Here is a 21959-nt window from a genome sequence, read left to right as displayed (position 1 = left end):
TCCCACACCCCCTTCCAAGGAAAAGTAAGAAATAGCATTAATGCCGCCAAGCTGTTTTGTATTCTTGTATTGTCGTGATCTCTGATGATAGAAATGTATTGACTATTTTGAGGAAGTGGAGATACAGGATACATGAGCTGAGTTGGCTTTTTGTGCATCTCCTTTTCCTTGAATTTAACCGAACCATAAACAGCACCTTAACACAAAAATCTCACGTGCACACAATCCTACAGGTTACTTCTTCATGAATATGAAACACCGATTGAAATGGAATTTGGGACATTGGGAAATTTAAGAGATGACAGAGTGGGAACAAAGAGTTGAGGATCACTGAACCCAAGGCAGTATGATACACGGACAGAAGCGAAGACAAAGCACAACAACCTACCTTGATTACATGCCCGTAACGAGAAAAGTGTCTCGATAAAAACTGTTCTGAGGCACTCGAGCTGAGTCCATCCAACCACACACAGTTCGTAGGCATGCTCTTACCAAATCCCAACTACACAAGGAAAAGAGCACAACATTCCGAAAATAAATTAATAATCATGACATGGATTACCTGACAATTATATGTTGTTCTGGGAACAGCCATAAGGGGGTAATGGGAACAAGACAGACTGGTTATGTCATTAATCAATGTCTACATCAGTGTAAGGTTTTGTGTAAAATGATAAGGCATGTGCCAAAGTGCGTTCAGAAACTGATAAACATGGCCCCTTCCTTCTATAATGCGTCTGAAGCCCTCCCACCACGGTTCCTCCATTCTTAATCCTTTAAATAAATTGTTTCCCTTTGTAATCTGTTTTTGTGTTTGCTTTTATAAATCCTTTGCAGCTCTGCAAGCCAGCCTATCCCCACCCCTCCCCCTCAAGGAAGGTGAAAGCAGGGCTTTGCGACCGTGCATAAAGATAGGAGCTATGCAGGGAATGGCAGTCATGGACTAGCTCAAGTGGCTCAAGACCACAGCAACCGCTACAAGCTGCGAGAAGCTCTACAGGAATCCAATGAGTGTACAGCTATGGACAGTTGTGAGGTAAAAAAAAGTCCGAGGGTCCTGGGGGACAACGGTCCAAAAGTCGGGGGACAACGATTACGCGTGTGCGTTGGGCTGAAGCCGCAAGTCCAAAGGCGACCCTGCCTGCCATCTCCCTCCCGCCGAGTCCGGCACTTGGCACAAGCATCGCGTGGCGAGAAGGTTCTTTCTGTCTCGTGATATATTTCTATCTTTAGTGCGTTTGAGTGACTGGGCCCTAAGATATATCGAGCAAGCTGTCAAAGTCTTGTGGATATGGGCGAACTTGTTTGTAGAGTTATAATTTATTGGTATGTACACAGCATTGGAAGGTGTGAAAACATTTTGCTACCTCGGAGACATGCTGAATGGAGAAGGTGGATCAGACTCGGCAACGGTTGCTCGAGTGAGATGTGCATGGAAGAAGTTTCGGGAACTGAGTGGCATGCTGATTAGGAGGGGAGTGTCGCTGAAGCTGAAGGGAAAGGTGTATGCTGCATGTGTGAGAAGTGTTAATGATTTATGGGAGCGAGACATGGGTAATGAACGTAGAGCAGCAACGAAGGCTGGAAAGGGTGGAAATGCGAATGGTTCGATGGATGTGCGGAGTATCGTTGAGAGAGAGGAAGACAAATGATGAATTGCGAAAGATGATGGGAATATTGCCTGTGATTGATGCTGTGAAGAGGAACAGGTTGAGATGGTTTGGTCATGTGTTGAGGAAGGTTGAAAGTGACTGGTTGAGAAGAGTGATGGAAATTAATGTAGAAGGAAGTAGAGGACGGGGAAGACCGAGAAAGACTTGGCTAAAGATGGTGGAAGAAGAAATGCGGGCAAGGGGGTTAACAAGGAGAGATGCAGAAAATAGGGCAAGATGGAGAAGATTATCATGGGGACCACAAGGCTAACCCCCGCTCTAGCAGGGAAAATGGCCTTAAAATGCATGTTGTTGTTGTTGGTATGTACACAGCATGGGAGTGGGGGGAGGGAGGCACAGCACAAATTAAATAAAAAGGCAACACACTTTTAAGCGATTGTTATCCAGGTACTCGCCATCCATTTTGCGGATAGCCTTGCAGACACTGCCGATATCGCAATACTGCAAAAAGGCATACTGCGGCACACCATTCAGCTTCTTAATATCAATATCCTGTGGGATAAGGAAGAGGTACTGAGTGTAGTGATCGGATCAAACTATAACACAGGCCTATCCAATTCTTCATTCTTATTACTCACCACAATTTCCCCAAAGCGTTGGAAGATGTTGCGAAGATCTGTGTATGTCGTGTTTTTCTCCAGGTTTCCAATGAACAATGTGCGCGTTGCTTTGGGATGGAACTCATCGATGCGATCGTCAAGGGGACGCAGTTCATTTTCACTTTCAGTCTCTGCACCAAAGCCATTAAATGATCATTGCATGTACCAAACCTGCTCCCACCACATCACGTCACAAATCATGCTAGGCCTCCCCTACCTCCAATCACACCGTGCCCTCTCCCCTCCCCTCAACGGATCGTGCTCTGCCCCATGTGTCACAAATCACACCGTGCCCCCAGAGCCATAAATCGTGCCATGCCCCCACTCCTAAAATCAGCACCGTGCCACAAATGCAATACACACCCATTACAGATCGTCTGTTACAAATTTGGATGGTCAATAAAAGTGAAAGGATGGCAGACAAAATGGCCAGCTTATTGTTATCTCTGAAGACAAGCTTACTGAATGATACAACGCTCTGCCTGTGAACCGACAGAAAGAAAGCTTGCAATCAGGTCTCATACTGTCAGATATAAATCAGACCAGACAAAACTGCATAGTAACAGAGTTTGCAACATCAAGTACCTGGCCCGGTCCATGCGGTGACCTCTATCTGCATTCCAAAGAAGAGTTTCCCACGTGAGGCAGCGAGTGCTTTCCCACGATCTTCCAGCTGCCGGAAAAAGACTAGACCAAAGCGAGCATCACCCGCACCATGCATCTGCACGGATGTCACTTTGCCATACTTTTTAAACTCGTGGAAGAGACCATCCTTTAGGCTCGAGTCTGAAAGACAGTGACATACATGCCAAATATCAAATCAAACAACATGGAAACGTTACACAGAAGAGGGAAAGGAAATGTCTCAATTTCCAATAAAAACTATTTTAAGCTTGTTCGCCCTACCTGACTCCTAGCCCCTTCCAAAATCAGTGTGTAACGTATTAGTGGCCTTGTAGCAGTGACATGCAAAACAACCTTGGCGTGAATAAACACTTTCACAGAGCACTATTGTACAAACAATCCTTCTCACATACATGTTTCATTTTTTACGCTGGTCTAAGTTTCATAGAGGAGGAAGCATCACATGCAAGACAAAGGCATGATAATGAATTGGTGCACTGGGCAAACATGACATGGAAAAATGGGACTTGAACCTTGAGCCAGAGGTTCAGATGGGAACACCAACAGGCCAATCCACGTTTGCCAAACGATAGCACAACCTAGAATCTGAGATCATGCAACAAGCTCCATCACCGTCGGCTGATTAATGTGGCCATTGGACAGTTGTTGAGGCAATCACTTCATGTTTACAGGCCTTCCTACTGTGCAAATCCAAAATCATTAGTAAGCACCACTTAGGTAGGTTGTACTACCATGTCCTGTACACTTTTTCCCCTACAATAATATTAACATATTAAAAATACCTGTAGTTACTGTATGGAATACAAATTTTGGGTTACCCTGTTTTACCTATACATCTGAACACTTTGCTCAAGATGCTAGGATCTCATGTACGGTGTCGATTTATGTCGTGTACAAAATCAGGTCTCATAGAAGAGCAAAGAGAGATCGATTAAAAAGGTAACATACTGACGATGGAGCAGTGGCACCACAGTTGGACAATAAGCAAAGTAATTAAGAAACAGGAAAACTGGGAAGAGGAGGAAAGGAGAAACAGCAACCTGCAAGTAAAAAGATTGGGCTACGTTGGGTTAATGGGGATAGATCTTCCCTCCTTAAGGTTAAATTACACCTCACTGTAATACAACACAATATACATGTACACATGTCGGGATTTGTGGTGCATATTCCAGGCGTGGTTGGACCGACCTGTAGAACGGATGGGAAGATTCTGAACCCGGATTCCAAAGCTCTTTCGTGGTTCGTCCTTGTCCTGCAAAGCGAGCGAGCCTGACGGGACCAACGAAGGTGCCGGAACAGCCGCTGAGGATAAGGAACGACTTGGAGAGCCATCGGTGGAGGTGCTGCTCGAGTCACTGCTGCTGAGGGTAAAAAGTGAGGCACAGTCATTTATTAAACTCTCAGCACAACATGGAGGAGAGGTTTATATTTTTTAAGTTGGGGAAAAACCGGGAGCTTACAAAAGGTCATAACCAGGGAAATTGGAATAAAATAGAGGATCAGTTACAAAGAGAATAACGGATTAAAAACAGAAAAAACTGTCTACAAGGCCATTGTCCTTTAAGCTCAATGGAATACTGACTGTTCTCTCCTATGGATGGCGCCCCAGAATCAAATTAGTCTCCTGGATTGTGTGGGATCTAAAGCTCTCCCTATTATTGGAATCTTTTACAATGATGCCAAAGCACAAAGTTTGTTGATTTCACATCGCAGCCAGGCCGGTGGTGTCTCTCTTTTCTACCGGATATTCTCTGACATTGCTCCCTCTGCTCTCTGTCCTCTGATGCTCCCCAACAACTTCAGGATGCACGTGTTCTTCCAGTAACCCCTGCTTGTTAAATTTCCAAAATCCAGGCTGACTACACATCTCAACGATTTTCTTCCTCGCTTCTCCTATCTAGGGAACCACCTTTCTGTGTCTCTCTCTGTGTCTCTCTCTCTCTCTTCCCTGCAGGGCCTCAAGCAGGCAGTGTGCTGCCACTTTGTGTTATCCCCCACCCTGACCCATTATCTCCGTTACCCAAACTAACCCCAACCATTGTTGGGTTGTTGTTGTTACCACCCCCCTCCTCCTTCCTCCACCCTCTTCATTTGTTTATTCCCTTGCCCCACTTGCCCTTGTCACACCAATGTGTGACATTTTTGCCCCACTACCCCACTGTCAATTTAACCTTGCTCTTCCATGAGCCTCACTCCTATAGGACAAACACGAATGACCGCATTGTGGTCACAACCTGCGACACAATATATATATATATTGTTGCGGATATGAGATTGGCATCCATCCATATCCGCTTGTAAATATTCCCCTATTTCCTCCATACTTCCCAACTATCCCCAATCCCCCATTCCCTAGTCCCATTTTCTGTAAACAACACTCTGTAGACCCGACCTTCCCCTATTTCCCCCATTAAATGTCGCATCCAGGTCCACCGCATCTCACGTAGACAACTATAGGACATCTTGCTAGTTATTCTTAGTCTATGTCAGTTAAGGACTCGTTTCCATTAATTCTGACTCTTCGTTGCACCAGAATGTGATTGTATGGCACCGTTAGGAAGTTTAGGACCTCCCAATACCTCCCCGCAGCTCTTCCTCATGGTACAACAACAACAACAACAACAGCGGCGGCGGCGCGGGGAGTGTGCGTCCTCACTCCGGCTTGGTTGGTAGGGGGTGTTGAAAGGGCACCAAGCCTTTCCAACGAGCCGCCATCGAGCATGTGCTCGACGGGGTTACCACGTAGGGGCTCGCTGTCAGCTCCTCGTCAAGGGCGGAGCCCGGTAACCCCCCGCACCCAATAGAAGCGGCGGACCGCTCCCATCTGGGGCGGAGCCAACGAGCCGAGGGCGTGTCACTCCCCGCTGAGCATGCGCAGGAAGAGGGAGGTGACGTCAGATGCGCCCTCAGCTTGGAGAGAGAGGACGCCACCTCCGAGCGCTGCAATACCTCCCCACATCTCTGGACCGGACCGTGTTTGATTCTGCCCCTGAGCCAAGGTGCACCTTGTGCTATCGACTGCCTGTCCTTCCCTGCCATCAATCCCTGTGTAAGTCAGTCTTGTTCCGTTTGTCTGTGGTCTGTCGGGGATAAGATAAGACTGTAACTAAGTGCCCATCTTTTCTGTGCTTTACCTCATACCTTGTAATCTACCCCTTTTCTCCACCACCAATTATATCCTCCTCCGGAGGTCTTGAGAACTGTACCCCTTGTGTCGTTTCATTTATCCCAGTCGTTGTGTCTTTTCCATCATTGATTTAGCATAGCGCGACCAGGTCAACGTCGGGTGGAATCGGGTGAGTTGGGGAAGAATCGGGGGAATTGTTAGGTCGCGGCAATACCACCGCTCGGTAAATAACATCAAATCCGCGATCCGTAACAATATATATATATGTTTTCGCCTCATCTCTCCACTCAACTCCCTCATCCTTGCTGTTTAAGGTATTATACAATTAATCTCCGAGGGCTTTCAAAGTTTGGCTCAATATCAATTACGAGTCTGACGGACAGCTGGGTCTTCTTTCAGGCATCTAGTGCACCCACTCTGAACAGGAACGGCAGGAATGGTTAGGTTATTATCCTCTCTGGGGTATATAGATTACTGTTGATCCAGGCTCAGACCTCAAGAACATCGGGGGTTACCAAGTGTTAATTTACAAAGTTTCAGGTAGGGCGCTCGTCAAGTGGCTTAAACATTCAAGCAAGAACTCCATTTGAAACCGTTGAGAAGGAATGGCTGACTTGGCAAGTGCTAGATAGGCGCTTAGTAACTGAATACACCCGGTGGGTTTCTTGCCTTTCAGGTTGGTGTTATTTCAGGTAATTAATTTTTTTTTTTTTTACCTCACAGCTCATCTTACATTCCCCAATCTGTCTCATTAACATTATTAATGTTACTACAAAGTGATAAAAACTATATTTGAATTTCATTCTGAAATGAAATCCAAACACACGTCCCAGGTTTCAGACGCACACAGTCCAAACGTCTCGTGATACCCTTGGGAAGAGCATATGACAGGTACAAATCAAACCGTGAACAGACTCTCACATGAGAACCAAAACGTACGGGATGTACAGTCGTGGCCAAAAACATTGGCACCCTTGCACTTTTTAAAAATAACTCACAATTTTCTCTAAAAAGAAGTTGAAATTGACAAAAGTATTTGATCTCCACAATTCTTTATTTCACTGTTAATATTACAGAACCTTTGTTTTTGATTCAGAACTTCATATACAGTCACGTGAAAAAGTAAGTACACCCCATGCAAAGTTTTGACTTTTTCAACATATTTCAACAATATTGAGAGATAAAGGTGATATAATATAACAAATATCATGAAACATTTACATTTTGTAGTCCATTGTATGATTTAAATAAACATAAATACAAATTTCGCATGTGGAAAAAGTAAGTACACCCTTGGCTCCAATAGGTGGTATTGCCCCCTTTGGCAGAAACGACGTCAAGTAGGCGTTTCTTATAACTGGCTACCAGTCTCTGACATCGACTGGGAGAAATTTTTGCCCACTCCTCCATGCAGAATTCTTTCAGCTGTGCGATGTTTGAGGGGTTTCTTGCATGCACAGCTCGTTTCAAATCTCCCCCCACAACATCTCGATGGGATTTAGATCCGGGCTTTGACTTGGCCATTCCAGAAAACTCCATTTTTTTTTTTTTTTTTTTTTTTTGTATACAAGATCGAGGCTCGTGAAAGAGCGAACATTAATCACACAGAAAGACAAACCGACACATAAAACATATAACATAGGGAGCGGTAGACAAGATGGGGAGAGAGGGGGAAGGACACAAACACAACATTTGAGAGCAGGGACCGAGAGACATGGAGACATCGAGAGATCTGAGAGAGGGCGAGAGCTTTGGGGGGGGGGGGGGGGGGCGTGGGAAGGGGGCGGTGGGAGAGGTATAAAACATATGGACACTGCCAGGACTTCCAGGAAAGAAGTTGGAATTTCAAACAAGGTGGATCTGGGGTGAATTAGTGGGGGTAGAAAAGATCAAGGTTTTGGATGGGGGAAGATAAGAGATGGTGGTGAACAGCTGTTTTAAAGACCTGGAGGGAGGAGTGGGATTGAAGGGAGTGAGGGAGTTTGTTCCAGAGGCGGGAGAAAAGAGGAATGAAAGAGTGAAGGTGAGCAGAGAGCCGAGATTTCGGCAGTTTAACCATCAGAGGGTTGCTGGCAGATCTTGTGCGACCTGTAGGAATATTTGGGGGACAGAGCACAGAGAGAGCTGGGGGTGCAAGGCCGGAGAGGAGTCGGTAGAAGACAGAAAGACCACCGACCTGCCTGCGGTGAGTGAGTGAAAGGCCCTCAGAGATCGGCGAGAGACAGTCGGCGACTGGCTTTGGAGGCCAGCTTGGAAATGTGGTTTTCCCAAGAAAGATCATGGCAGATAGTGAGACCCAAAATCTTGAGCGACAGAACTTCTTGGAGAGGATTGTTGAGAAAGTAGATGGGAGGGTTGTCCAGTCGATCTTTTCAGAGAGACATAGTAAGAGTGTGAGATTTGTCAGGATTGAAAGACATGTTCCACTTGTTTGACCAGTCTGTGATTTTGTCCAGGTCTTCAGAGAGTGAGGAGGCAGCAGACTGCCGATCTGAGGGAAGAGGAATGGAGCGGCAGAGAGTGGAGTCATCAGCAAAGAGATAGAGAGGATTTTCGAGAGAGTCAGAGAGATCATTGATGAAGACCAGAAAAAGCACGGGGCCCAGAACACTGCCTTGGGGAATTCCAGCCTGAAGAGGAAGAGGAGATGAGAGAAACCCATTCAGGGCCACACGTTGACGACGACTAGAGAGGAAGTCCGCCAGCCATGCGTGGAGATTTCCATGGATACCAAAGGAGGAGAGTTTGGTGAGCAGAGCGGGGTGCCAGACCGTGTCGAAGGCACGTGATATGTCGAGGGAGACAGCTCTAATTTCCTGTTTGGCATTGAGGACCTCCATCCATTGTTGAGACAGCAGAAGCAGCATGTCCAGAGTAGAGTGACCTGGTCTGAAACCAAATTGATGATCAGAGATCAAGCCATTGGAGAAGACGAAAGATTTCATATCCGAAGCAATGATGGATTCCATGACTTTGCTGATAATTGGGAGACGGCTGATTGGTCTGTAGTTGCTAGGATCTGTTTTTGCACCTTTTTTGTGCAAAGCGGTGATGTTGGCTGATTTCCAAGCAGATGGCAGTTGACCTTGAGCAAAAGAGAGGGTGAAGAGAACAGAGAGAGGGTGAGATAGAGCAGCAGAGCAGGATTTTAGGACCCGTGGGCTGATGCCGTCGGGTCCAGTTGCAGAATCAGAGTCGAGGGTTGACAGAAACTTTTCCACCTTGTCAGGAGGAAAGGACACAGAGTCCAGGAGCAGCAGGGTACGACTGGGTATGGTGGGTACAGAGAGGGATGGGTTTGGGACACAAGATTTAGAGGCAAACACAGAGTTGAGGCATTCAGCTTTTTCACGTGCGGAGGCAGCTGTGTAGCCGTTTGAGGTAAGGGAGGGGATGGAGGGGGAACAAACACCAGAAACGGATTTGACCAGACGCCACCAGGATTTGGACGAGGGAGACAGATAAGAGAGTTCGGTCTTGAGAACGGAGAGATATTGTTTCCTGGCTCTCCTGAGGGTGGACACACACTTGTTTCGGGCTTTGTGAAAGGAAATGAGATTTCCTTCCGTTGGATTTGCTTTCCAGGAGACGAAGGCAAGTTGTTTCTGGGCAACAGCCTCACCACAAGATTCCGTGTACCATGGACGGGAGGAAGGGTATGACAACTGAAGACGAGATGGGATAAATCTGTGCATGAGAGAGAGCAATTTACTTTGGAAGAATTCCCAGGATGAGTTGATGTCAGAGGTGGTAGAGATGGGAGACCAGTCCAGATGATTGATGGCTGCTTGAAGACCGTGCCAGTTGGCCTGAGTGAAATGCCAGACTCGTCGACGCTGAGCAGGCTCCCTGAGGATGGTCAGAGAGATGTCCACTTTAACAAGGACATGATCAGATGATCCGATCGGAGCAGAAGAAGAGCAGCAGACATTTTCAGGGAAGTTCGTCATAACCAAGTCCAGAAGAGAAGATGTTCCGTTGACTGAGATCCGGGTCGGGAAATTGACAGATTGTGTCAGTCCCAGTGAGTCGCAGAAGTCCTTTGCTGAGGAGCCATGGCTGGTGAGAGAGGTACCCACACCCAGCCAACTGGCATGATGACAGTTGAAATCACCACATATGAGGAAGAGAGAGTTGGGATGAGTAGATAGAAGTTGGTCCATATCATCAGACAGCGAGATGTAGATGGAGTCATCACTGTTTGGTGGACGGTACAACACACATATGAACAAGAGGTGGGAGCGAAGGGGAAGCCGTAGCCAGAGGTATTCCTGGGGGTGAGGTGGAGAGAGTGCAGTGCAGGGCGAGTGAGGAAGAGAGTTTTTGATAAAGATAGCAACCCCGCCTCCAGGACGAGGCTCAGGTCTATCATACCGGAGGAGGGAGTAGCCCGGGAGAGATACTATGGAATCAGAGACATCATAAAGGAGGAAAGTTTCTGTTCAGCAGATCACGTCTGGTTTGACAGAAGCAACCTGTATGGAGAGATCAGTTAAGTTTGAACGAAGGCCCCGGATGTTTGAGGTCCATACCGTTAATGAAGAGGAAGGGGGAGCATCAGATACAGAACAGGGGGGAGGAGGGGTAGGGTAAGATGTGGAAGAGGTGGAAGAGGTAGGGAGAGCTGTTGAAGGTGTGTCAGAGATTTCAGAATAGCTCGGAGAAAGGGAAGGATGGGGCGGACAAAAGGTTTGATGGTGATTGGGTGAGCCACAATGAGGTGTTATTTGAGGAGGGGGAAGAGCGAGGCAGAAGATTGGGGGAGATGGAGGTGAGAGTTTGAAGGGGGAAGAAGCGGGGAGGACGCTTTGAGGAGGGGGAGTGAGAGGGGGGAAATTGAGAAGCAATGAGGGTGGGGAGATTTGAAGGGGAGGGGTGAGGGGGGAGTTTGGGAGGGAAGGGACAAGGGGAGGGATTTGAAAGGGATGGGATATGGGGGAGATTTGGAAGGGAGGGGTGAGGCAGGAGTCTAGGAGGGGAGGGGCGAGGGGGTGTCTTGGCGGGGAGGGGTGAGGGGGTAGTTTAGGAGGGAGGGGGCAAGGGGGGAGATTTGAAAGGGATGGGTGATGGGGAAGATTTGGAGGGGAGGGGTGATGGGGAAGATTTGGAGGGGAGGGGTTATGGGGAAGATTTGGAGGGGAGGGGTGAGATTGGATTTTTGAAAGTGTACGATTTATGGGAAACGAACATTTATTGCAAAATGAGTTTCTTGTGACCTTCGAGTTAAAAATACGTTTAAGGACGCTGGATGGAGGATGGAGTGCAGGAGAGTTTAGGGAATGTAGAAAAAAGGCACTATAGGAGATGGATATTTTTTTTGGGATGAATTGATTTGGTGAGCAAGTCGAAAGCAGCCTTTTAAAGAAGAAGAAGAAAAAGGTGTTATAAAATATGACGGAATACATAACTTGAGGGGAAAGTGTAAACATTGAAGGTTAATGAGTGAAAACTATCTGGGGAAATGGGGGAGAAACACGTGGTCGAAGAACGAACGAACGAATAAGAATGAATAAACGAATGAGAACAGAGAAGGGAATGTTTTTTTTTTTTTTTTTTTTTTTTTTGAGTTGAGATTTACACAAGGAAGTAGGCTATGGGTGAAAAGACTGGGAATACAGAGAACGAAAGTTATTGGATCACAAACGACGGACCGCTGAGAAAAACAAAGCCTCAAGGTTGTACAGTGCACACTGTACAAGGCCTCAAGACACGACACGAATTAACACGATTTTCAATACAGGTATGAAAGATTTGCACCGAAAAATCTTCGTCGGGACACAATATACGTACAACACCATAAATAAATACAGTTTTAACGAAAATACAAATGGGAACAATCACTTAACTTCGATTTCAAATCGTTCGCGACGCGGCAAAGGCCTTGCTCGCGACACGGCAAACAGACGATCAATTTATGAAAGATAAACACCGAGAAACAACCAAAGTTGCACACAATAACTTCACACACCGAAAGATAAATACAGTTTCGACAAAATACAATTGTGAACAGACTTAACTTCGAAAAACGTGGAGACCGTGTGGAGCTTCGAAAATCCCTGCCGCCGTCTCCAAGATCTTGCGAGATGCTGGTGCACCTGATTCTCTGCTGGTGCACCTGATTCAGCCATTCCTTGGTGGATTTCCTGGTATGTTTAGGGTCATTGTGATGTTGTAAGGTCCACCTTCGGTTGAGCAGCAACTTTCCGACAGATGGCCTCACATTATTCTCAAGCACCTTCTGGTACAATGAAGAATTCCTAGTGGATTCCATGGTGGTGAGCTGCCCAGGCCCTGATGCAGCAAAACTGCCCCAAACCATAATATTTCCACCACCATGCTTTACAGTTGGTATCAGGTTCCTGTGGTCAAATGCTGTCTTTGGTTTTCGCCAAACATGTCTTCTGGTACTGTGGCCAAATAGCTCTACCTTTGACTCATATGTCCAGAGCACATTGTTCCAGAAGTGCTGGTCTTTGCCAAGGTGTTCAATGGAAAACTTTAGTCTTGCCCTGATGTTCTTTCTGGACAGCAAAGGTTTCCTCCTGGCACACCTCCCATGTAGATCAAATTTGTGCAGCCTCTTTCTAATGGTAGACTCGTGCACTTTGACATCAACAGTAGCAAGAACTACCTGTTGGTCCCGTGATGACATTCTGGGGTTTAGAGACTTCTTTCAGCATCTTGCGGTCTGCTCTCGGGCTGAACTTGCTGGGGCGGCCTGGCCTGAACAAGTTGGCAGTTGTTTGGCATCTTCTCCACTTGTAGATCATCTTCCGGACAGTCGAATGATTGATTTCAAATTGTTTGGAGATCTTTTTAAATCCCTTCCCAGACTCATCTATAACCTTTTTTCTGAAGGCCTCAAAGAGCTCTTTTGATCTAGGCATGGCGATGCCACACACGTCAACAACAAAGAGCAAACCAAACTAAATGTCTGAGGTTTAAATAAGACAGGTTCCTCCAAGATCCTCTCTCATGATGTTCTAATCATTTGCACCTGAGCTGGTGCACCTGATTCTAATTTTAGGTATTTGAAGTAGTGATAAATGTAGGGGTGTACTTACTTTTTCAAACATGCGAAATTTGCATTTATGTTTATTTAAATTATACAATGGACTACAAAATGTAAATGTTTCATGACATTTGTAATACTAGGGCATGCCCGTACTATATATATGCCCGTACTATATATATATCTAAAATTATATCCCCCCCCCTCTATTTACATGAAATGGTTTGGTCCATTCGCAACGCCAAAGCGAACGGCGAACGGCTTGCGAGTACAGTGACAATCCCCCCCCCTCTATTTACATGAAATGGTTTGGTCCATTCGCAACGACCACAGAACCCCCCCTCTATTTACATGAAATGGTTTGGTCCATTCGCAACGCCAAAGCGAACGGCGAACGGCTAAATCGCCATAGCTCGGTAACTACTTGTCCGATTAATATGAAACCTTGAAAAGGCACATCCTCGGGTCCCCAGCAATATACCTGGCAAGTTTAAAGTATATCGGACCCGTGGTTGTCGAGAAACAGCGGTCACAAACAAACATACACACACACAGAGATTAGTGGAATTATAGATAGATTATATCACCTTTATCTTTCAATATTGTTGAAATGAAGATCAAATAGCTGTATGTTGAAATATGTTGAAAAAGTCAAAACTTTACATGGGGTGTATTTACTTTTTCACGTGACTGTATATCCTTTTAAATCAGAAAATAAAAACAAATGGCATTGACAAAATTATTGACACCCAAGACTTACTATTTGGTAGCACACACTTTGGACAAAATACCTGCAGTCAAGCACTTCCTGTGGCCATGAATGAGCTTCCTACATCTCTCGACTGGCAGTTTGGCCCATTCTTCTTGTGCAAACTGCTCCAGTTCTCCCAGATTTGAAGAGTGCCTTCTCCCAACTGTTGTTTTCAGATCTCCCCACAGGTGTTCAATGGGATTTAGATCTGGACTCATTGCTGGCCACTTCAGAACAGTCCAGCGTTTTGTCTTGAACGATTCCTGGGTGCTTTTTGAAGTGTGTTTGGGGTCATTGTCCTGCTGCGAGACCCATGATCTTTGACGGAGACCCAGCTTTCTGACACTGGGTTGCACATTGCGCTCCAAAATTCCTTGGTAATCTCCTGATTTAATGATGCCATGCACACATTCAAAGCACCCAGTGCCAGAGGCAGCACAGCAACCCCAAAACATCACTGAACCTCCTCCATGTTTGACTGTAGGGAAGGTGTTCTTTTCTTTGAAGGCTTCATTTTGTTTTCTGTAAACATAGAGATGATGTGCTTTTCCAAAAAGCTCTAATTTGGTCTCATCTGTCCACAGGACATTCTCCCAGAAGGATTTTGGCTTGTTCCGGTGGGTTTTGGCAAATTCGGGTTCGGCTTTCTTATGTCTCTCTGTCAGCAGTGGGCTCCTCCTGGGTCTCATACCAGAGAACTCCCTTTCATTGAGTTGGCAACGGATGGTGCGAGTTGAAACTGTCGTACCTTGTGTCTGAAGATCAGCTTGAATCTGTTCAGCAGTTGATGGAGGTTCTTTCTCCATCATTCAAACAATCCTTCGCTGCAATCTTCAATCAGGTTTTCTCTTGCGGCCACGTCCAGGGAGGTTGGCTACAGTGACATGGGCCTTAAATCTCCTGATAACATTGCGTACGGTGGACACAGGAACATATAGGTCTCTGGAGATGGACTTGTAGCACTGAGATTGTCCATGCTTGGCTACAATCTTGTGTCTGACCTCCTCAGACAATTCCCTGGTTTTCTTTCTTTTCTCCATGCTCACCGAGGTACACACTGACACAAAACAGCAGAATGACTCCTTTTCTCTATTCAAACTGGTTGCATGAGTGATTTTAATATTTCAGGCACCTGCAACTCACCACAGGTGAGTTAAATTCCAAAGTAAAGGAGAATCACCTGCTTGAAATCAAATTATTTCTGACAACTTCTAAAAGGTGCCAATTATATTGTCCAGGCCATTTTAGGATTTCTTGTGTGGAATAAGCTGAGATTTATTTAAAGTTTTCAGCTTTTTTTTGTTTTGTTCCATTGCAAACGAAAGGAATACATATGTGGACACCAAAATATTTTTTTATTTCAACAAATTTCTGGAAGAAATGGTGAATTTATTTGAAAAAAAGTGCAACGGTGCCAATATTGTTTTGCCACGACTGTACATGTACACTGTTACCATACCGTCGCAGTTCTCAGCTGCAACAAAACGACCACGGCCACTCTACCACAACACCCTGAAAACCCACAGCAATCGTACCTCTACCACTACCTGCTGCAAAATCACTACACAGGGTCCATCTTGCAATGGCACCGTGACAAAAGCTTGGAACTAGGTATGAACAAGCTTGTGATAAGGTAAACACACCCTCCACGTGCATTCCAATTCGTATTGCCTATCATTTAATTTCGAATTATAAAAAACAAAATGGTGATCATGTCCGTTTGTAAAAACAGAGTACAGGATCATTCAGTACTGAGTTTTTGCACTGTTGGGATTTACCTTTTCACTCTATTCAACTCAGACGTCATCAATTTTATCATCATACTAAGTAATCATCACCAGTCGACAAGAAGGTACCAAGGTAGCACATTTACCTTTCGAGCCACCTCGCATCACAAGTTAGACTCTTGGATCAGTGTTTGGCAAGCAGGGTGTTGCATCACAGAGTACCCCGTTCCTCAGACGGACATGAAGCCAGATTTCCCATGTGCTAGTATTCGCCAGTGGACGTTAATGATCCCATATCTTTAGCGAGGAGTAGTTAAGTAATCCCCTGTGATCAACACATTACTAATACCTGCTTCCTTCAGTTAAACCGACGTTCATCATACAGTGCACATCAAGCAAGCTTGTCGACAATTGCACAGAGTAGGATAGTAAGCCCGTTTGAAGAGGCAACATAAGGCTATCCAGTGAAAGCAATCACCGATAGAAGAAGAAAATAAGATGAGGAAGAACAAAGTTTTGGATCCTTGAACGGATCATATTGAAATTGCTGTTCCTTTTTGAGCAGAGCTGACGAAGCCGAGAGATTCTGGGCCACCGTGTGCAGACTGTACAAACCATAAAACGCCGGGCACACAGCCAACTTCAAATGCAAACTCCTGGAGTAACCTTAACGGGAATCCAAACTTCCCAGACAAGCAAATTAGACGAGGCTCAAGTGGTGAGAGCTCTAGTTCCGACGCCGTAAAATGAACGGTGTGAACCTATCTCGCACTGGGTGAAAAGTCCCAGGGGATGGAAGGAAAGGTTTGAGCCAGTATTAGCCAGCATGATACAATAAGAAAATGGAATGGTGCGAGGGCAGGGTTAGGAGTGAGTGGATCATGAGAGGAATTCTGGGGTGATGGGTTAAAGGTTAAAAACATGACATTTATCCGCAACCTGAAACAGGAATGTTCAAAACACATCAACGAATGTGGTAAACTGGCATCACACAATGTAGTAGTACTAGTAATAGTGAGTACTAGCACTACTACTACCACCCCAATACTTATTCACACCTTGTTTTTATGACCATTTTCCAGTTTTTTCAGGTGGTTCATTGAATGATGGCATTCCTTCATTAGGATCGATCCATTGCATCAGTTTCGTGCAAACCCAAATATTCCACATCTTTTGTGACATTTTCAATCCAGATCCTTTAAGGAGGCCCTTTCGACTTCCTTCCTTCTTCCACAACCTGAATTAATTTATTTACAGCTTCACCTTCTGACCTTCGTTTGTGCATGATCACACCAACCGAGTGTTCTCTTCCGAAGCTCTTCTTCACTAGTACAGCATTGACTTCTAAACTCCACTCATTTGTTCCTTTCCCCCCCCCACATATGGAACCAACTTCCACATTTTCTTCAATCTCATTCTTCCCTTCAGGTCTTCAAGATTCACCCCCATTTCACATCATCCCCAATCCTAAACCATGATGTTTTCTACCTTCGTTTCACCTCCTCCCACCCCCACCCCCACCCCCACCCCAATCCGTCCTCCATCCAAATCTCCAGTTTTTCCTTCCTGAGGGTTTACTTTTGTATCCATCTTGTCCACCCTGCGTGCTCTCCTGCCCCTCATTCTTCCCTACATCCATTGTTTGTCCAAGTCCCCTCTCTATTTTCTCCTTTAACCCTGCTGTTGGTGTTTCCCCCCTCTCTCTCTGCCGTTACTTTTATTCCAATGCGTTCTTATCCATTCAGCGTTCTCACTCTTCCACAAGCCTCAAACCCTTCCTGACTTCTGAACTCAGAATTATTTATTTCAGACAATCCAATAATTTTTTCTGACATTGGGTCACATATCCCATCATCCCATCCCATCATCCAATCATCCATCATCATCATCCAAACCAATCCCATCATCCAAATTTCAACTAGAAAGCATTTGAAAATGAAAAGTCCGTCCGCGTCAGTTTGTATTGACGTCTTCTTCTTCTTCCGTATGCTCCAAATAACGAAAAGAGTAAAAAAAAAAAAAAAAAATTGATTTTATGCAGCCATGACCTTTGAGCTTTAGATCAAAAAAAAAAATCCACTTCTAGCTTTTTATTGATGAACAAATTATGTGACCCAAGATACAAATTCTTAAAACTTCAGGTCAATTGGACAAAATTGACAATTTTATGCAACCTTGACCATTTGATCTAAAAACAAACAAACAATCTGTTTGTAGATTTTAATTGGTGAACCAATTCAGTGATCCAATATACAAATTCTCAAAATTTCACATCAATCGGATGAAAATTGACGATTTTATGTGACGCTTGACCTTCGACCTTTTGACAAAATTATTGATTTGTCTTCGTATTGGCGTGTGTCTACCCTGTAGTGAACACACCGCAGGGCGACACGGATGACCAAACGAGCTTTAACTCCAAGGCGTTCAATCCAATGGCGGACCTTCGTGATACATGCAGGGGGGGAAGAGCCATGAGCACTTACCTGCAAGGGTCCACTGGCGGACGTCTTCGACCCTACGATGATCAATTCAAAACCCACACAGGATTTGACTGTACAAAAATACCGGCTTTATTTTAAAAATGCCAGTAACAAAGAATGCACGATAAAAACTATGATTCCTAAATGGGACAACCCACACAGACCCGTATACAGACAAAGGAGAAAAATAACTGGAAAATAAATGTGTGTGTGGTTTTCAACGAGGCACTTAGCTCTGACCGTCTCTTGAAACTCGTCAGGAATCGTCCCGGATCGTCACAGGCCTCCACGTCGTTGTTTATCGACAAAGTTCCATGAGCGCCTTCGCCCCCTTTTATTTCATAGTGAGCCAATCATCTGATGCAGCCCCATTGTGTTTATTAGCCCTGTTGGACTTGGTCCGAAACGAGGGCTTATGGATATGGTCTCGTCCTTCTGTGCGTCCACAACCATATCACGGAGATTTATGGAACGATTTTGTTCATACTTGGCACAAAGACAACACATGACGGTATACAGTCATGTGAAAAAGTAAGTACACCCCATGTAAAGTTTTGACTTTTTGAACATATTTCAACATACAGCTATTTGATCTTCATTTCAACAATATTGATAGATAAAGGTGATATAATATAACAAATATCATGAAACATTTATATTTTGTAGTCCATTGTACAATTTAAATAAACATAAATGCAAATTTTGCATGTGGAAAAAGTAAGTACACCCCTACATTTATCACTACTTCAAACACCTAAAATTAGAATCAGGTGCACCAGCTCAGGTGCAAATTATTAGAACATCGTTACAGAGGATCTTGGAGGAACCTGTCTTATTTAAACCTCAGACATTTAGTTTGGTTTGCTCTTTGTTGTTGAAGTGTGCGGCGTCACCATGCCTAGATCAAAAGAGCTCTCTGATGCATTCAGAAAGAAAGTTATAGATGCCTACGAGTCTGGGAAGGGATTTAAAAAGATCTCCAAACAATTTGAAATCAATCATTTGACTGTCCGGAAGATAATCTACAAGTGGAGAAGATTCCAAACTGCCAACTTGTTCAGGCCAGGCCGCCCCAGCAAGTTCAGCCCGAGAGCAGACCGCAAGATGCTGAAAGAAGTCTCTAAGAACCCCAGAATGTCATCACGGGACCTACAGGTAGTTCTTGCCACAGTTGATGTCAAAGTGCACGAGTCTACCATTAGCAAGAGGCTGCACAAATTTGATCTACATGGGAGGTGTGCCAGGAGGAAACCTTTGCTGTCCAGAAAGAACATCAGGGCAAGACTAAAGTTTGCCAATGAACACCTTGGCACAGACCAGCACTCCTGGAACAATGTGCTCTGGACAGATGAGTCAAAGGTCGAGCTATTTGGCCATAGTACCAGAAGACATGTTTTGGCGAAAACCAAAGACAGCATTTGACCACAAGAACCTGATACCATCTGTAAAGCATGGTGGTGGAAATATTATGGTTTGGGGCAGCTTTGCTGCATCAGGGCCTGGGCAGCTCTCCATCATAGAATCCACTATGAATTCTTCATTATACCAGAGGGTGCTTGAGGATAATGTGAGGCCATCTGTCGGAAAGTTGAAGCTCAACCGAAGGTGGACCTTGCAACATGACAATGACCCTAAACATACCAGTAAATCCACCAAGGAATGGCTGAAAAGAAAGAAATGGAGGGTTCTGGAATGGCCAAGTCAAAGCCCGGATCTAAATCTCATTGAAATGTTGTGGGGGGATTTGAAACGAGCTGTGCATGCAAGAAACCCCTCAAACATCGCACAGCTGAAATAATTCTGCATGGAGGAGTGGGCAAAAATTTCTCCCAGTCGATGTCAGAGACTGGTAGACAGTTATAAGAAACGCCTACTTGAGGTCGTTTCTGCCAAAGGGGGCAATACCACCTATTAGAGCCAAGGGTGTACTTACTTTTTCCACATGTGAAATTTGCATTTATGTTTATTTAAATTATACAATGGACCACAAAATGTAAATGTTTCATGATATTTGTTATATTATATCACCTTTATCTATCAATATTGTTGAAATGAAGATCAAATAGCTGTATGTTGAAATATGTTGAAAAAGTCAAAACTTTACATGGGGTGTACTTACTTTTTCACGTGACTGTACATATGCACATCATTTTGTTTCGCGATACAATCAAAGATGGCTGACCGGCAGACATTTTGGTTGTTAAAAACCCGATATTGAACACTTCCTCAACCATTTCTCAAAAATGCATTTACCGATCTTGTTCAAACTTGGCACACAGATAATGAATGATGGTTTACATATGCATGTCATTTCTTTTCAAGATCAAATCCAATATGGCCGATTGGCGGCCATTTTCGTTGTTAAAAACTTGATATTGAACACGTCCTCAACCATTTCTCAAAAATGCATTGACCGATCTTGTTCAAACTTGGCACACAGATAATGAATGATGGTTTACATAAGCACGTCATTTATTTTAAAGATCAGATCCAAGATGGCCGACTGGTGGCCATTTTGTTACTGAAACATGTCCCCATCCATTTCTCAGACATGCATGGACCGATTTTCTTCAAACTTAGCACAAAGACGATATAATACATGTGTATACATATGTAGAAGATTTTTTTTGTAATCCGACCAAAGATGGCCGACTGACGGCCTTTAACTCTGTACAGCAAAATTACTAAAACCACAGCAGGGGCTATGGCATTTTATGTCATTTTCTTCTTGTATTTTCCGATCGTTCTTTTCTTCTCCTCCCGAAGAGGTGAGGGTGGTTTTAGTGGGTGGGAGAGGGGAGGACTCTTGGTTTATAGGGCATGCCCCTTCCCCTGTGGTGGTTTTTTTGTTTGTTTTGTTTTTAACACCAACTCCTTTTCCTCATAATGAACAAGGCCATTGTCCACTTTCTTTTCTTTCTCCTTCTTCTTCGCTCACCACACCCTTTATTTTATTCTTGTTGACAAGTAAACCTTTCTGCTCTATCGCACTTTTCCATTTTTGAAACATCTCTTTTGCTTCTTTTTTGCTTTCAGCATTCAATACCAAGTCATCAGCATCGAATAACGTGCATGTGAATCTCAATATTTTATTCTTCGTCAGCTCTTCCCATCAGTGGTATAAACGATACATGTAAAACTGATCCCTGGTGTAATTCTGCCTTGGCTTCAATCATTACAGTGCCTCCCAAGTTGGTCTTTGCCATAGTTATTTATTTATACATTCCCACGATGACATTTACCATTTCTTCAAGCACAACTGCTGTTGGTACTCGATCATGCGCTTTCTGTAAGTAGGACTACACGTAAACATGATGCAGTTTCCTTTTCTTTTCCAAATATTTCTGCAATTGTATCAAAATAAAAATTGCTTCCGTTGATCGTCCTGACACAAAGCAAACGGGTGGTTGTCCATATTTACCACTTTGCTTTGTCTTCTTTCAACCACCTTTTGAAAAACTTTCAATGCTTGTTCAATGAGTTTAACACCTCTGCAAGAGTTGTCTCCAGTATGGGGTCGCCCTTCATCTTGAACAATGACAAAATAGTGCTATTTGCCCAATCTTTAGGGATCAATGTTTCTTCTGAGACCTTTCTGCACAACTTAGTCAGACAGTTGATCCCCACATCTCCAGATGCCTTTATCAATTTCACCAAGAACACAGTTCGGTCCACTGCCTTTCCTTTCTATAAACTTCTAATACATGATTCACCTACTTCCTCTTCTGGACCTTCAACTTTATTACATTCCAGGCCATTTTCCCATTAATTTTTCTCCATAATGTATGGATGAGAGCTTATAGCTGGGTCAGGATTCAAATCCAGGCTAGACAGCTCAGAGGCTAATGCACAGATCTCTTGTTACTAGAATTTGTTGTTGGCCAAGTTCATCCCATTTGTGCCCCATAATCGTATGTTGTGTGTATAGACAGTATTGGAAAT

At 44.4% G+C, this 21959-nt stretch overlaps 1 protein-coding gene across 7 annotated transcripts in view; it reads right to left on the bottom strand.

Annotated features, from left to right (window-relative positions):
- Positions 1-21959, bottom strand: part of SPEN (spen family transcriptional repressor) — a 125873-nt gene that overhangs the window by 59759 nt on the left and 44155 nt on the right. For 4 of the 7 annotated variants that reach the window (XM_068107252.2, XM_068107254.2, XM_068107258.2 and 1 more), the window contains 5 exons: positions 4106-4278; positions 2858-3058; positions 2252-2403; positions 2040-2165; positions 389-502 (listed from right to left, as the gene is read on the bottom strand). In XM_068107252.2, the coding sequence (XP_067963353.2) occupies positions 389-502; positions 2040-2165; positions 2252-2403; positions 2858-3058; positions 4106-4278 (766 nt within the window). The remainder of the gene's footprint in view (positions 1-388; positions 503-2039; positions 2166-2251; positions 2404-2857; positions 3059-4105; positions 4279-21959) is intronic. The other 3 variants (XM_068107253.2, XM_068107255.2, XM_068107256.2) reach the window with 2 other exon arrangements.

Source organism: Myxine glutinosa, chromosome 2 (genome assembly GCF_964187855.1).
Source record: "Myxine glutinosa chromosome 2, kmMyxGlut1.1, whole genome shotgun sequence".
Lineage (NCBI taxonomy): Eukaryota > Metazoa > Chordata > Myxini > Myxiniformes > Myxinidae > Myxine > Myxine glutinosa.
This window is presented reverse-complemented; position numbering and strand designations above follow the sequence as displayed.